Here is an 18,279-nt window from a genome sequence, read left to right on the forward strand (position 1 = left end):
ATCCAACCCGGGTGTTGGGTTCGGGGCGTGACAGAATGGTATCAGAGCCTAGGTTATGATCATTTAGGAACTATAATACAAGTGATTAGGATATGACAGAACAGTATCAGAGCTTAGGCTATGATCATTGGAGATTATGATATAAATGATTAAGATGTGATAGAATAATATCAAAGCTTAGGTTTAAGTCACTAGGGATTATGAAGTGATATCAAAACTTTATGCATGATCAATAGGATGTGACAGAGTGATATCAGAGAATATGATAGAACAGTATTAGAGCTCAGGTTTAAAGTCACTAGGGATTGTCATATAAGTGATATCAAAACTTTGGGATTATAATTAATAGAGTATGATTGATAATATCAGAGTTTAAGATTATGATCATTAAAGATATGATAGAATGATATTAGAGTTTAGGTTATGATCACTAGAAAATATGATTTAAGTGGTATTTGAGTTTAAGATTATAATTATTCAGAATTGTAATTTTAGTGATATCTGAACTTAGGTTATGATCATAAGAAACATGATAGATATAAAAAAGAAGATTCAATATTTAGATTTCGAATCAATAGATATTAAGATAAAATTTATGCATAAGTGGCATATGATATCTATAATAAAATTGATGAGTTATATCTTGGATTTCAATTAGTAGGGTGGCCTGAATATAAGAAGAGTTGACCTTAGAAGGAAGTGGGAGGTATTGATATATTATGTTGAGTATACTCGATGATTTTGGAATGCTAAACTTATATGGATGGAGATCATGATAATTTTTTTTTTGATTTTGATGTTAATTATTTGAGCATTATAAATTTTTGGACTTATCAAAAGAAAGTTAATTAGGGTATGGTCTAAGAAAAAATTTTATCATATGATAGAGAAATATTTTTGAGCATTGAACCTATAAGAGGATCATATATGAAACTCAATCTTAGATGCAAAAATATACTTAAATTTTATTATGAGAATATAAGATACACATCTTGGTGAAATCTTTGGTTACTCAAAATATCATATTCTGAATATGATTCCTTGATTTTTCAAGTTGTATTGAATTTCAAGTCAAAAGTTTACTTTTCTAAGTGGATCAAAAGTATTTTGATATTGTTGTTAAATTAAAGAAGAAAATTTATTTTGTCAGAGTATGATATATAGGTTATGATGAAATTTTTAATAAATTGTATTACTATTTTTGGATTAGATTTTTTTTTAATTTTTTTTGTAATTATTGAAGATGGTAAAGTGTATTAATTATTCAAGTCAAAGTTTGAATTTTTTTTTTTTAAATTGAACTAAGACATCTTGCTAGTGTTAAATTTTGAATGACTTATACAAGGGATAAGATTTTGTATGGATTTATTGATTAATATTAAGGGTTGTGATGAAGGGAGTTCTATAAGAAATAATCAAGTTAATTCTACTTAAGGATGTTGGCTTGAGTTCTTCTAGTTTGTCAAGTTAGAATTAATTCTTAAAAAAAAAAATTGATTTAAAAATTATTTAAATGATTGTAAGGTAAATCTAAGGTTAACTCCAATTGATTCTAGACATGTTGGATTCTTGAAGAGTAATGAAGCTTATGCAATGATTTCAAACATAGGAAGTGGATTAAGATTTAATTTTTATATGCTATACCCAAAGGGAGTAAAGATAAAGAAACTTAAAATTTTGCCCTAAGTCTTATATGAAATTTGAAGGGTGGGATCTATCCTGGATTGATCTAACATATAAGGATATTTTTTTTATCTTTGATAGACTTATATAATTTGATAAATTAAGATCAGAGTGCGCAGCAAAAGCATAGTGGATTAAATTGATTAGAAATATTAATCTTTTAAATCAAAAGATATTATGATAAAATATATTAGTTGCAAATAAGAAATGATTTTATTGATAATGAAAGGATGCTATAAATTTTGATCTAATCTGATCATAGCCGGATAATTTTTGTCAGTAGGTTGCTTCATTGTAGATAATACCAAAAAATTTTAGATGTCTCAAGTTTATTAACAGCTTGATAGTTCTGATATTAGTTCAAACTTAGAATGTCCTAACATAGATCTCATTTTTTTTTAAATTTAATATTGTTACTTAGACTGATATAGAAGATTGAGGTTTTCTTAAGATGAGAGTCTACATATAAAATTTATTGAAAGGTCAAGAGAAGAAAGAAATCGATGATTGTGAAGAGTGCCCGATATTTGACCTTTATTTATTTTTCTATCAAGGGTAGTCTGAGATAATTATGAAATTCGAGTGAAATGTATTAGATAAATAACGGTGGTCTATTAATACAAGCCCAAAATGTTACAGTTCTTCAAAAAGTTGAGAAATCAATAAGAGAAGATGAATTTCAAATTTCAAATAATTTTATTATAACAAGATCATGAGAAATAAATAATATATAAGAAATTATCGTAAGCTTGAGAATAACATAAAGAATGTATACTTTGAAATATATATCTTGAACGACATAATTTAATTTCGAGGACGAAATTATTTGAAAGGGGGAGAATGTAACACCCCGGTCCAATTGGGCCCAGAATCAGCCACAGCCCAAACAAAAAAAAGAGAGGAAAGAAACAGGGGATCCTCTGTTCACCGGCTCCCAATCGAAGTCGGATAAGAGCCCCCTCTGGCTCTATTTAAGGAGGAGATCCCTCCTCTCTCCCTTCCACTAAAGACCCGAGATCCAGTCGGCGGCAATCGTCGGAAAACCACCATGGAGACCCGTCCCTGTGCCCGTCCAATTGCTCGTCGGAAAAGCCTCGCCGGCATCGGAGGTAAGCCTCCTCCCTTTCCTCTCTTCTCCCCTTTCCTTTCCATGCCTGTGTGCACGCTTGTCGGTGACCGAAGTCACCGGATTTTATTGTGGAAGAAACTTTTATTTTTGTCATTTTTCTTCGATTTTCTGACGTCAGTGGTCACCGCCGACCACCGGTTTGGTCCCTCCGAGCTGTGGGATCGTCGGCCCTTGTCGCCGGCCACCGCCATGCCGGCTGCGGCCCTTGGTCGGCCGAGCAAAGGAGGGGATTTGAGATCCCCTGTTTCAGCCCAAGAGAGGCCGTGGGAAGAAGAAGGAAAAGAAAAAAAAAGAAAAAGAAGGAAAAGAAAAAAAAAAGAAAAAGAAAAGAAAAGAAAAAGAAAAAGAAAAAGAGAAAGAAAGAAAAAAAAAGAAAGAGAGAATTTTCTCTTTCTCTCCTTTCTCTTCCTCTTTCCTCTCTCCTCTCTCTCTCTTCTCTCTTGAATTTCTCTCTCTAGACTTTTCTCTCTTTTTATGGATTTTATCTTTCTAGTATCTTTCTCTCTCTGATTTCATCACGAATCCTAGGATAAAATTGATATGAAAATATGATGACCTGAGATTGCTCCGAAATTCGTGCAGTAGATTAGATTTTGATCCGATCTTTATTCGAAATTGATAACATCAATCATGGTTAATCCATATTGAATCATCCTGATATGACCTCTGATGATCTCGACCATGATTGCCTCATATGAAAGATATGAAGATTCTCTCTCCACTTTCGCTCTCTACTTTCTCTCTCTAGAATTTTCTCTCTCTTCATAGATTTTCTCTCTTTAGAAGTCTTATGGATCAGTGGAGGATCCAGATACTTAGACAAATCCTAATTTTGGTTAATTCTGAGAGAGGTCATAGATTTGTGTTATTAGGATTGATTATCGGATAATTTTTTCCATATATGATTTTTATATTTGATTAGGGTTATGAAGAGATGATTGTCTGCATATGATATCGAGTGGAATATTTTGTTAAAGACATTCATAAATCAAAGAAGAACATTGATTTTTGGTACTTGGATCAGTCACCGGTAAAGGTAAGAATCCCTGTACATGATCATCATTATATATGTTATTTTACCGTTAGTTTTATCTCATTGATTTTGCATCGTTGGATTTGAGATCGATGAATTTGTTATATCTGAGACACTATTATTTATTTATGTGATTTTGAGCATGAGTATGTTATATCAATACATATGTATCAGCGATTGATGGCATAATTATATGGGTATGACATATTTATTACACTGCAAAATTTGAATTGATTAATGAAGTCAAATATTATAATTTCATAAAATTAAAAAGAAAAAGAAATATGGTTTGGATTGACCTTATCATGTGGAATAGCCTGCCAGGAGCTTATGCCTGGGACAGTCCCCACAGGCTTATGTGTGGAAGAATCTGATCCGAGAAAGATCATGAATGATTTGATCCGAGAAAGATCATGACCACTTTGATCCGAGAAAGATCATGAATATTTCGATCCGAGGAAGATATCAGAAATCGATCCGAATAAAAGATCGTCGCATGATCCTGGTAGTCCAAAGCCAAAGTCAAAGTCAAAGCCAAAAAGAAAAGGATTAAAGATGATGTGATAATAGAAGAAAATAGAAAGATAAGACATGAAATAATCGTTGAATAAAATTGTTTCACTTATTCACATATGATAATGCATCTCTTTTGATAAAATAGATAATCTATAAATATTTGCAGTATTCTGGATAGTGAACATCGACTTTTATGTGTTATTGCTTATCTTTATTTTTAGATTATATTATTATATTGGTGTGATATGAAAATTCTTACTGGGCTGTAAAGCTCACACCCCTTCATCTTTCTTTTCTTCTCAGAGTTACAAGATGTCCATGGTTGGCTATGGTATGAATTTGTGAGTGAGCGGATGCATAGATAGAGTACCGTTGATATCTGATCAGAGGATTGAAAGAATGTTAATTGTAATTATGCAAGTTTTATGAATTATTGTTGAAATAAATTATTATGGTCGATAAGGTTGTAATAATTTAATTTGGCCTTACATATTTTTTAGGGCTTGCTCTAAGAAATGTACGACCATCACGTATCCGATCCGGATGTTGAGTTCGGAGCATGATAACTGTTCACCTCTTAATATTAGCTGTCTGTCATCTTTCAAATCAACCTCACTCTCGGACAATACAGGATGGTTTGCTTCATCGACTTATCCTTCGGCCTGCAGACCGGACACGAGATCGCAGCTCCACAAAAAAATTCTCCAGTCAGGGGATTCTGACCGGTCTTTACTAATAGGTCCCATTTCAGTTTTCACTCATTGCATGTTGCGAGGTCTGGAAGGTTGCAACCCAGGTCCTATTGTGGGACTTGATGCATTGACACGTGGGAAAGAGGAAGGTTGTGGACGGGTCCGTATTCAGCCCATTGGTGGCACGAAGTCCCATACTTGGGCTTCAGAATTGTCGGGGTATAGTTTAAATTTTGGTTCTAATGAACCTGGTATCTTAACGGTAATAAAAGAAATGTATCTATATTTTGTAAAATTGGAATGCATATTGCGAACCGTGCTAGGAAAGTACGTATGGGAACATCTGTTAGTTTTGCGTTGTCTGATACTTTTGTTCTTGAATAATTTAAATAGCCCTTTCTAAACTGTACAGGTCACTCACCGTCACCTTACCTGATGAAGGGAGCAAGGTGACAAACAGTGGAAGGTGTCCTCTGATCTTTTCGGAACATCACCTGTGAGACAAACCTAAGTAATTGATAGAAAATGGGTGGTTCAATTGGTCTACAACAATGAATTCCAACAAGACAAACACGTAGATCTTTTCTTCTTCTTCTTTGAGAAACACGTAGAATTCACGCTTATAGTGAATTCAAGCTTTGTAGGTTCATGTGAATTGCTTATTAAGTTTATTGGAACTGCATATATTCATAGCAACTTTTGATTACTCCTCTTAACTTTTGGTGGCCTTTCATCTACACCTTTTTGAATAGAGAGAATTCAATTAGTGTATCTCCAGTTTGTTGACTGATGCGACTCAAATCATCTTAATAGTAACACCACGAAAAATTTGATCAAAAGCTTGGTTTAGTGAAACGCCTGCAGTAGTCCCTTTTTTTGAAGAAAGGTACGAGTTCACCAATCATGTTCGTTTCATTGAGAGAATAAAAAAGAAAGGCACAATAAGACAGGAAAAAGAACCCCAAAGGAGTATTCATGTCCAAAGATATATAACTGAGAGAAGCACGAAAGAGCCATGAAATAATCAGGTCATGACGAATAGTTAAGCTCCATGAGGAGGAAATTTTGGTAGTTTGGTGTAGTGGACTGTTATTATCCAATAAACTGGCAGCGCGACCTGGATACATTGCACATTCTTGGACTAAACACCAGGCTCCTTTACTGTACCAATCCATTTACATGTATCTCTGTTTGGTTGTTGTTACTTGTATACTCTTGAAAAGTCTGAGATGAAAAGCTAAAACAACTGTTAGAAGTGAAAGAATCAACAAACAATCAATGCTCTCCAAAGACTTGAGTGTAAAAGTTGGTAATACTAATATAGTTGGATATAGTTGTCTGCATATTGTCGCATTTCAATTTCATTCCTGCTTATTTGTGAAGAAAATAATCAAAGAAGCAAGAACTAACACAAAAAGGTAGAATTACTGAATTGCATGGTCTCACACTTCAAGAACTATAATTCAGGTTGGTCTGACAAACTACAATCAAGCTTTCTGTAAAATTAGAGAGAACCTTAGCCTTCATTTCTGTAAACATTAAAACCCCCTACCTAATAATTGACAAAAGTATGCTAGTTTTTTAAAGAGGATAACATATTCTGATATAACAGAAAACTTGGTAAATTTTCAATTATAATCAGTCATGGACTGCACCCCAAAAAAAAAAAAGTTCTGAACAATGAGTCTAGTAATTTAGTAGGTTCAACCATCAATTTCAGTTTCCAACAAACTATGGATTTTCAAACTCTAGAAAGATATATATATTTTTTTAATCTGTTGCATAACCAACAAAAAAGAAATATGCCAAAGAAACCATTATAACCAACAAAAATGTGCATAAAGATGAAAGTCACGTTTTCAATGAAAGGAAACATGCAGCTATTGCCGCTTCCTCTTATTGGTATTCCACTGCTTAAATATGTACTGGATGACTTCCCCCAGTGATGCTTTCCGCCCTTCTTTGAAATTCCAGAGCTCTGAGATGCAGTAGTTACCACTTGCATTGTACTCGAGCAACTCGTTCAAGGCTGCGGTAACAGCCTTGTAAACCTCATCACCTAATTGACACTTCAAATCTCGAAGTTTCTCATCATCTTCATTTATAACTTGCTGCACAAAAACATAGACATGTCAGGATTGACATTTTGTCTGAATGAGCAAAGATTACAGTCCGGTTAGATCAATAAATAGGAGAAGTATAATTATGGTGGCTCTCATTTACGATAGCAAGAACATGCATGCAGTACCCAAAATGTACAGGAAAAACATATCCATACCTTGTAATCCTCTCCAATCTGAATTACTTTAAAGGGATGCCAATCTGAATTTTGTAGTTCCTGTTGCCAAAAAGTGCAGAGTTCTGCAGCTTTGATATCTGCTTCGATACTCAAAAATTTCCCTTTGAATGCATTTCGAAATGGCTTATAATCAAGTTCACCCATTCTCTTGATTCCAATTAAAGTGCTGCCACTCTGCATTTCCTTCAAACCCTGTGCAAAAAGGATTTCGTGCATCATCATATCTAAGAATATAAAGTGAGGAATAGACACCAAGTACATCAGATTAGCATGCAACCAAGAAAGGTACAGATGGGATTTATTGCAAAAGAGAAGTCTCATACCGTGATCAGTGCCTTGCGAGCTCGCTGTAACTCATCATTGGTCTGGCGTTCTTTGACGGCAAGAGCAGTACTCACATCTGTCAAACCTTCCAATTCATCTCTTTTCTCATCCAACTCCTCTGTCATCTTCTCTAGCTTCTTTTTCAATTGCAAATCTTCCTCTCCCATCTGGCTCATCACCTCTAGCTTGCCTTTCAGTTGCTCTACCTCAAGTTCCAATTGCTGTTTTGCATCAAGTTGCTTTTCTAGATCTAATATTTTAATTAAAGCAGTCTCCTTCTCTCGCTGTCCATTTTTCACACATCAAATGATGGCTCTCAGCAGTGATTGACAATAAATTTAAGACAAAATTTCTGAGCATTTCTTTACTAAAAAAAAAAAAATTCTGAGCATTTCTTGTATATGGAAGATGATCAATTTAACAACAGCAAACCTTTTGTTGTTCAACAAGTTTCAAACAATTTTCATCAACCTTCATTTGCATCTCAGTTGCCAGCCGATTCTGTAAGGGGAAATTTTCACCATAAGCTTAAACATTCTCAATGAAGCAATTCAGTTTCTTTAACTTAGACTACAAGAAGAGAGAGGTCAAAATCTCACCTTAGCTTAATATTAACTAACACTAACAAGATTAATAGTCATAGATGCTATAGGAAAACTTACCTCGTTATTCAGCATAACTGAGAAGATGATTAAAATCTACACAAGAAATCACTCTTACCTTTTCTTTCTCCCGTTCAAGGTTTTCTCTCTCCATCTCAGTTGCAACAACCAACTTTTCCAGTTTTCTCCTTTCAGAATCCAACTGTGACCTCCGTTTTGCATACTCCTCAAACACCCTGTGTAAATGATCACGACGATCGGTTTCCAATCTTTGCAGTTCTGAAGAAAAGACCATCATCTTTGAGTAGCTCATCAATATAGACACCAAAATTTGCCCCACTACAGGAATATGCAAGCACATCATTTGTTTCAAGAAAACTCGAACAATTCATGAGATAGTTAATAGCAAATGAAAAAAATGCAGCATTAGTAACCATCAAATTGTCTGGCTTAGTGGCTTTCAACTTCAACCTCATCCAAGGTCATATTAAGTACTTACCAACAAACAAACATACTCTTGCATATCAGAAGTTGCAAATCAATTAAAAGATCAGTGCAACAAAAATATTAAGAAATTTAACATGTCTTTTTATATCTAAGAAAACCTTTTGCATAAACAAGCTATTCCAAGAGAAGGAACTAGGTATATGTAGATGATGCCCACCATGATGCTCACCTTTGTAATGCTCGTTCTGCAACCGATCCCGATCTTCCATTACTTTGTTGAGTGCAAAATTGGTCTCATTGTATTTGGTCTGCCATTCCATCAAACAATAGTTTTTTTCATAGATCTCATTTGCCAGATTTTCCACAAGTGCATTTGTTTTGCGGGACTCTTCATTCATAATATCTGCGCATGTTTTCAAATCCCCATGTTTCCTTAGATACTCCCCAATTTTACCCCCACATCTATAGTCATCAGCTCTTGCAATCCATCCATACATGCAGGACCTCAGGTATCTTGTCTCATTCCACTCATTTTTACCAAGACGCCAAGCTTTAAAATGAGCTTCCAAACTCATGGCATCCTTAAAACCATTCCAATCCTTGTTGAATCCCAGAATTGCACATCCAGAGTGGCCTTTTTGGCCCCATAGAACATGAACCTTTACAACATTGAATCCAGAGAAGCGCTCCTTTAGCCTTGCTCCGCTTTCGCCGGCATGCATTCCATTCCTCCATTCTGTTTGGATGTTCACAAGGACACCCATCCAGGGCCAGACAAATAGTTCTGGCTGATCAGGCTGAGGAGGCTGCTGCAGCTGCTGTTGCTGCCTTGTATTCAGTTTTGGCACTGATGAACCTGCTCCATTGACAAGCTCATGTAAAAATTTTGCTAAAGCCTGATGGTTTGCCTTCTCTTTACCACCTCGATTTGATGCACCAACTCCAGTAGCATGCTGAAGTAGTTCTTCATATTGATAGTCCTGCTTCTTCTTTCCCACGCAGAATGGACATCGGTAATTGTTTTCTGAATACTTCACTTTTAGTTTCTGTGTCTTCAAACGCCAGAAAGACTTCTCCCTGTAGTCATCTATCTCAGAATCGCTTATATCACAGTCTTCTTCTGAGCTATAATCCATTGGAGTGAAGGTGAACTGAAAGGAAAAAAAAAATGTTAAAGAGCAATAGGACAGATTGGGAGTTGTTGAGAAATCTGATGCAATAAATTCAGGACATGGACTATGTAGGACCTGTGACAACAGCCAAAAATAAATATAAGCTTGGCTAGAAGGATATACTCCGACCCAGAACAAACATAAGCTTGGTAAAAAAATAAAAATTGTACAGAATCTCCATTGCTATTTGTTGCGGTACAGAAAGAAGAATATCATTAATTCTATATTGATTGTGAGTCATTAAAAATTCTGATTTATATGTGATGGGACGTCCTCTCCTCCAAAAGATATCTTTTGAAGGACAAAACCATTAGGCCCTATGCCATAGCAGCCAGAGATCAAAATGGACAATATCTTAAATATGCAAGAGCAGAGATCGATTTGTTTGAGTCAGAGCTCGTGACCGTAATATTGACACCCATCATGGGGCCCATGTTCCTTCTGTGGATTGTGATGCACCTCCCGTAATCTTGTCAAGTCTCTCTTGACGGGAGAAGGAGCTATATTATAGTGTAGGAAGGCATGCATTATTAGCCCATATTGGTTATGAGTCAAAAAAAAACTTTGACTTATATGAAATGAGACCTTCACTTTCCCGTGAATTTTTTTTTTAAAAGGCAAAAGCCATAATTGCCCGGTCAGGTTTGCATGGTCATGAATAAGAATTAATTTAGTAAAATATTTTAGGGCCAGCAAGGTGGTAAAGGTGTCATGATTTTTTGTAAGAGAGGGAGTGCAAAACAATTTAACAATTTTATAGAGAAGGTTTCCGTGGTTAGACTATGGAACCGGCTTATACTTGGGATCTTCTTGTGAGTTTGATTGGAGAAGAGGAATGATGTTGATGGAGGTTGGGTAGAGAGAGAGAGAGAGACTGAGGATGTGGTGAGGGACAAGGAGATGGAAGTCCACAAGCCACAAATATGAGCAATTTTACAAGCCACAAATATGAGCAACTTTGGAGGGAGGCCTGTGCACGAAGAAAAGGTGACGTTTGATGTGCTGCTTTTGGTACCCATTTATTGTCCATTTGGGGAATGGATTGATGTGGCCACCATTTTGTTGGTTGGTTCTCAGGTGATAAGTAAGATATTTTTTTAATTATTTATTTTAAATAAATTAAAAAAATTATCAACTTAAATTTAAACTTAAAAGTAGCTATCCACTTGAGTTTAAAATAAAAGCAGCTATCCATTTGAAACATAACTTAAATGCAATTATCCAAATGGAGATGAAATGATCCAATTATCCTTACAGTTATAAAGCAATACTACACTATTATAAATATACTATACTATTATAAAATTATACTGCACTACTATAAAGCAATATTGTATTATTGTAAAGTAATACTACAATAAAGAAATACTATACTATGATAATATAATACTATCTTATTGTAAAAGAATGCCACACTAGTATAATATAATAAAAGAATACTGTATTATTATAAAAGAATACTACACTAATATAATATAATATTATCTTATTGTAAAGAAATACTATACTAATATAATACAATAGAGTAAAACTGCATTATTATAAAGCAATACTACACTAATATAATATAATACTACCTTATTATAAAAAAATACTATACTATAATAATATAATACTATAGTATTTTAAAGGATATAAGGGTATAAGGATCATTTTAGTTAAAATGAATAGTTGCTTTTAACTTATGTTTCAAATTGGTAGCTACTTTTAAATTAAAAGTATAATTGAAGATTTATCTCTAATTTTTTATTTTATTTTAATTTATTTTTTAAATTTTATTTCTGACAATAGAATGGTGGTGCCTATCAGACTTTTTTTCTCACACACCTCCTCCCCAAGAAACTCTTCCTTACGTAGAAAAACAATAGGACCAGCCAAATATAGGGGGAAAAAAACAGACAACAAGAACAATAAAATGCTATAAGCTTTAATTTTTTTTCCTATAATTATCATAGCTATCCAGCTTGAAGTTTCATAGATGCAGTAGAAATAAGTCCAAAATGAAGGTCCCACTAAAGTTAGAGAAAAGAGGGGGTCTTTTTGTGGAGCTTGGCAAATATGGATTCAAGATTGAAAATTTGATTACAATAAAAGAGATGACAATCCCTTTTTTTTTTTTGAAATATGCAAATTCTCAAAATCTATCTGAAAGCTTATAATTTGATAACAACATCAATACTATCTTTACATTTAAATGGATTATGATTTTAATTTAAAAAATAGTAAATTCTTTAACATATGTTTGGTATTCCAGTCATAAACTTAAGATAGCAACCTCCATTATCAGTATTCAGGTACAAATATCCAAATTAGTAAACAAAATCATCCAAGTTTCAAAATCTATAAAGTAATAAGTTAAATCCAAAATTGTATTGGAATTTAGTTTTGCTAACCTCTTTATGCTTCCTGCCACCAGCAATATTAGGTCGCTCTAGGTGCCAAGGTACTCTGAAAACTATTAAGATGGAGAATGTGAGCTTGATGATTTAGTAAGTACCTCATCATGTACATATTGTCATATACATCACATCCATGAAATAAATAATATAAATGTAAATTATAATTTAGGCATTAAGAAAATAGAAGTGTATTGTCATAAAAAATTTATGCTATATACAAAATTAATTAAGTATTTTCATCAACATCCAGATATTGCTGCAATTATCCTCATACAATTTGCATACAAAATTTAAAATTTTAGTTACAAGAATTATTTATTATTTCACAATTTCATAGCAAAATTTTCTATTGGTCAATTATCTATAAAACATCATAGGCTATTGCCGCCTGTGGACTAAGACAAGGTCATGTTTTAATCCCATGGCAGAACATTGATATTGCCATATTTCTAGCTTGTAATAAAGTATCAATATTGCTATATTTCTAGCTTATAATGGGGCATCTATATTGCTATATTTCTAAATATGATTGGGCATCAATATTACCATATTTCCAGTTTATAATGAGGCATCGATATGAAAATCAATATGGTCACATTTCTAGCCCGTAATAGGGTATCAATATTACACATTTTCTAGTTTATAATGGGGCATCAATAAGGTCATATTTCTAACTTATGATGAGACATCAATAATACATGGCTAATCCAAATTTTAAAATCAATTGAGTCATTTTAAATCGCATCTTAGACAAACATATTAAATTTTCATACATGATAAGATTCAATTCATAATTAATTTCTAAATAAAATTCTAAATTTAGAGTTCTTGTTCTATCATAATAATTTGAAAACCAAAGTCTCCAGGAAAATGCTCAGACAAGGGGAATGATCAATCATATTAGAAACGCTCACACAAGGAGAACGATCAATCATATTAGAAACGCTCACATAAGGAGAATGATCAACCATATATTTTTTTTATAGTGAACATATATATTATGCAAAATAAAGATTTATATAAAATAAAAGAGAGCATGTAGAAGGGTATGTGCCTAACCAAACATCACCATCAACTCCTCAAGCATCTCAAAAACCATCTAAAACAAGAAAAGTAGGAGTTAAGATACTAAATTTTTGATCATTCCTCTTTTATCCATAACCCCAGGATCTCCCACACCTAGAATTATGCTAATGGTAGTTGTTCCAAATTATAATTTTATTTCTCTCTATTAAGAAATCCTAAGACTATCAAATTCATCAGATAATAACTACACTAATCATATTCCTAAGATACAAAAATTTAAAGTTAAATTCTATATCTAAGTCACGCTCTCAAAATCTATTCTATTAAATGAAGAGTTGCAAACATTTAAAGATTTCAAATACTTCCAATCAAACTAAATCTTGAAAATTTTTAGATTTAAAGAGAACCATTAAAATTACACATTTAGCAAAAATAACATTAAAATACTAAGCCTAAGTAAGATTTCAAACAATTTCAAATTCAATATTTTGTTTTCTTATTGTATATTGGATCACTTTGATAATTTATTTGATGAATCAAATAATATTTTAAGTTTTCAAATTAAAACTATTGACCTATCAGTTCATATGAACCTATAAAATTTTATATTAAAGATTTCATCAAACTTCATGATATAAATTTTTGAATGACTAAAGGCAAAACATACCGGCATTACAATTACCATTGCTAGAACTCAAATCTTTTGCTTCTCCTATAATTCTTCGCTATCCAAGGCTTAAAAATTACAAAAGCTAGATTATCCTTTAAATCCCGTAAAACCCAATTATTGTGAAATCCAAAATATAGATTGATATAAGAGAGAAAGCTTAACTTGAAGATGTCTCCTCTCCTTCCTCCTCCAAAAACACCATACTTACATGAGGAAGAGGCGGAGATTAGGAGAGTGATAGAGATGGATAGATGAAGGAGAAAGACGGATATAAAAGAGATTCCTTAACTGAGAAGGAAATGAACGAAGATAAGTGTCTTAACCAGAGAAAGAAGGAAAGATAAGGAGATAGAACATGCAGAGGTGCTCTATATGGAAAGAAAATAAGAATAGGTAAGAGTGGGCAAAGTTTGGGTTGAGGTCGGTTCTATTGTGAATTTTGACTCGCCCACTCATCTTTTTTAAGCTGATTCCGATTAGGTGAGATCTAGGTCCACATATTATATGATGAAGGCTATTATTATCAAGTCAGGATCCTCTTCAACGTAATTGTATTGTAAAGATATGTATAACTCTCGATGATTTCCATACCATCCGATCATAGAGATGGATAGCTATCAGACATTCAAAGATGACATGTAGTGTATGGCGTGCAACCTGACTTGATCTACCATATTTTATTTAACAATCATCCATCTCTGAAGTGCAGAGTCTTTGAAATGATTCTGGCTATATCTTTCATGCGAAAGAAAGATTCATCTTCCTTTACATGCGAAATTGTTCGGGATATCTCCACATGCTTAATTTTCATTAAAAAGAATAAATAAAATGTTGCTATTAACATCAGTTAGAACATTGATAAGAAAGTATTTTTGAGGAAACATTTATAAGAAAGTAACCATTATAGTTTTTACATGCTCAACATAAAAATACACGGAACGCTTTGAGAAACAATTCAGATTTTTACTTCAGAACCCAAAAGTTTCCTAAATTTAACTATCGAATGGTATTTCCTGTTTTCAACTCATATGAGTACAGAATTAAGAATCGCTTTGTAAAAATAAATTTTAATTCTTTTCCTGTAGATGGGCATTTGGTCTAGTGGTATGATTCTCGCTTAGGGTGCGAGAGGTCCCGAGTTCAATTCTCGGAATGCCCCATTAATTTCCCCTTCATTGGTTGCATTTTTGTTTTGACTAACTGCCAGAGGCAGGGTATCGTATGATTGTCCAAGATTGGTTCGTGAAGTGAGGCAGGGATGATAATTGCACTAGTGATGATGATGATGATCGGCATGCTGTTTTTTTTTTTTTTTTTTTTCTGATGTCATGGGAATACAAAAGTTCTGTAACAACAAGTAGCCCCCTGAACTGAGTCCCTGCAAGGAACACATTACAAAGCCAGGACATATCCCAACACAAGAACCAAAACCTGGCACCATGCAACACATTGAGACAAATAACAGGGCAGCATTCAATAATGTGGTAGGCAACAAATCCACAGAATGACACCCGGACTTTATGTTCAGACAGGTGGTGCCTGGAGCAACAATTGTCGAAGCATAGTAAGGTTCGCTGCAGAAGAGGCTTCCCTTCAGAGAGACCTGTTGCCATTCCCTGCATCTACAAAGGACAAACAAACATATCCCCATGAACAACAAGTAAAGTTGCAGAGCTGACAACGCTGAAACTTGGACTTTTTTAAAAAAATAACAGCAGCATATATATATATAACAGTGCCAGTAATATTCCAAGTGTGCCATAACTTTACTAGCCCAAGCAGGCTACCATGAAGTAAACTGTTTCCAGACCTCCATACTAAAGAAGATGCAGGGGACTAGCCACCAATGTACCATCAGCATACCAACACGAAAGGGTACTGAATAAAACAAGAAGGCCACCAGGTAGAACAACCACTGGGACCAATTGGCAACCCAATCAGAGAAGCCCAGCTATGGAAAGAGGAGACAGCTGTCCAAATCAGATCTAAACAGTAGCAGGAGGCATACTGATCATTATGAATTCCAACTCCGTACCACCCCCCCCATTTGCATAGACCACCACCATTCCACCTCAGACTCCTCCAGGCGAAGTATGTAGCATACTGCGGAAGAATCAGGAGATAAGGATACATCACAGCACTGAAATCCATGGGGCAAATGAAATAGTGAACAAGCCTCATCATCGTTCAAAAATAATACCATAAGCATCAGCAGTCAATGTAGTAGCCAGCGCAGGACACACAGGTTCATCGGCACGGATCATGAAATCCGACTGCCTCGCCTGATTGGCCGAGAAATCCGCAGCCACGTTCCCTCCACGTTACCTTGAAAAGTTGCACCCGGTCCCTCCAAACCCTCGTATCATCAATCATAGGGTGATAAATCCGAGCCTGAGCAAAATTATTGAGTAACCAATCAGCCACCGTACTAGAATCCCCTTCCATCCAAAGTTTACAAGCATTTAAGTCAACCACCGTGCACAGAGTTCAGCAAAAGGAACCGATGAGGACAGCAACTATTTTCCACCAGCTAATATCAGCTTGACCCTGTAGTCCCGTATGATAAAAGCCACCCCTGCTTCAGCTTGCACAGATGCATCAAAATTGAGTTTGAGAAATCCCATGGAAGGAGGAAGCCATCGCACTCGCTTAATGTTAGATGTCCCACTAGCTTCCGAGCACCATGACTGATCCCCAACCTGCAAAGTAAGCGAAAAAAGAGAGGAATAGGAAAACCAAGCCAATGCCATGCAAGCAACATGAGGAGGAGAATTATTAACATTCTTGAACACCCTTTCATTACGAGCGTTCCAAAGAGACCAAGTAACATACGCCAAGCAAGTTTTAGGTTCATCAGCAACTGCAGAAGAAGCCAATAAGTTCTCTAACTCAATAAGGCTAGAAGGCTAGAAGGCCAGACAGGCAGAGGATAGTTTGTATGCACGAAGTTCCAACACTGCTGAGCAAATGAGCAACCAAACAAAATGTGATAGCAGTCCTCAACTTCGGTTAAACAAAGACCACAATAAATCATATCCATAGTGTTGGTGGATGTCTAGCCAGGATACCACCTCCCAAGATCCTTTCAGTACCACGCGATGCAGCAGAAAGAAAGAAGAAATAAAAAAAAAAATAATTAAAATACGTGGATCAGCCACAAAAGGTTCGTCTTCACGGAGGCATGCAAACTTCACTATGAAAAGAAATTTTACAAGAGGAGACCTCACCCTCAACCCTTGTACACCCAATTCTCTCTCACCTGAAGTTCCCCTCACAAAAGCTCTCTCTCTCTTGGAAGACCCCCTGAACCCCTGAAGTATCTGGCGACCGCTGTCCAGGAGCCTACCGCTCTTTCTCTCTTCGCGCTTCCGCCTCTCTCTTCTCTCGGGTTCTCGTACGGTGCAAAAAACAAAACCACACCCTTCACTGTTCGTCACAGGCCTTTTAAAGGCTTTAAACTGCGTTTAAACCTAATTAAATTAGGTTTAGGTCTTCTAAACAAACCAAATCAAGCTCCTGGATCGTTGGATCGAAAATCAGATCAACCCACGCCCTTCGATCGCGACCGATCCACGGAATAGTACCGTGGACCGCACGAAACGCGTGGAAAACGCCTATGCGGTCCACAGGCCCAGTCGTGGACCGCCCGATCCACGATGGACCGGGGCAAAGGGCCAGCAGGCCGCTGGGCCTGGGCTGGCCCGCTCCCGTGCGTGGTCTGCGCGCCTGGACCGCTCGCCTGCCTGGGCTGCCGCCGCGTGCGCCGCCGCCCCCGCCTCGAATCTCGTGCCGACTTCAAAGCTCGTATCTCTCCATCCAAGCTCCGTTTCAGGTGATCTTGTCTCGTTGGATTCCATTTTTCGCCGCGAACCTCCTGTGAGATCAATGTGGCTGAATCTCGAATGTCAAATCCTAACATATAGAATTATATGCCTCTTAACCAACAAATCCTTACTCGGGATCCGTCCCCATACCACCTTCCGGGAAGTTTGATTCTCATCGGCAAATGTAGCTTCCAAATCCAGTGGAAAGATTTATCAACCTCAGCAGGCATTATATCCTTCATAATTGATAGCGTGTCCTCGTAGCTATTCGATTGGCCCGAGTCTGCCAAGCAATAGAATCATCCCAGGCCCCAGAAGGAACAAGCACTTTTTTGATTAAATGTATCAAATCATCAGCAAACATAGGCAGTAGAGCTTCTATATTCCAATCATGATCAGGGGACAACAATTGTTTTACCTTCATATCAGTAAAATCCATTTCCATGTTTACATAATAAGTTGG

General features: G+C 35.6%; 1 protein-coding gene and 1 non-coding gene across 2 annotated transcripts; one reads left to right on the forward strand and one right to left on the reverse strand.

Moving 5' to 3' along the window:
- Positions 1–6,800: 6,800 nt before the first annotated feature.
- On the reverse strand, positions 6,801–9,939 carry LOC140854077 (factor of DNA methylation 5-like). The gene is made up of 6 exons (XM_073249467.1): positions 8,955–9,939; positions 8,397–8,557; positions 8,109–8,177; positions 7,676–7,960; positions 7,332–7,544; positions 6,801–7,164 (listed from the first exon to the last, which is right to left on the reverse strand). Exons 1-6 carry the CDS (start codon positions 9,859–9,861, stop codon positions 6,934–6,936), a joined length of 1,866 nt encoding a protein of 621 aa, XP_073105568.1. The 5' UTR covers positions 9,862–9,939; the 3' UTR covers positions 6,801–6,933.
- Positions 9,940–15,079: 5,140 nt separating this feature from the next.
- TRNAP-AGG (transfer RNA proline (anticodon AGG)) lies at positions 15,080–15,151 on the forward strand. The gene has a single exon. It is a non-coding gene; the product is annotated as a tRNA-Pro (tRNA).
- The last annotated feature ends 3,128 nt before the right edge of the window (positions 15,152–18,279 follow it).

Source organism: Elaeis guineensis, chromosome 15 (assembly GCF_000442705.2).
Source record: "Elaeis guineensis isolate ETL-2024a chromosome 15, EG11, whole genome shotgun sequence".
NCBI lineage: Eukaryota > Viridiplantae > Streptophyta > Magnoliopsida > Arecales > Arecaceae > Elaeis > Elaeis guineensis.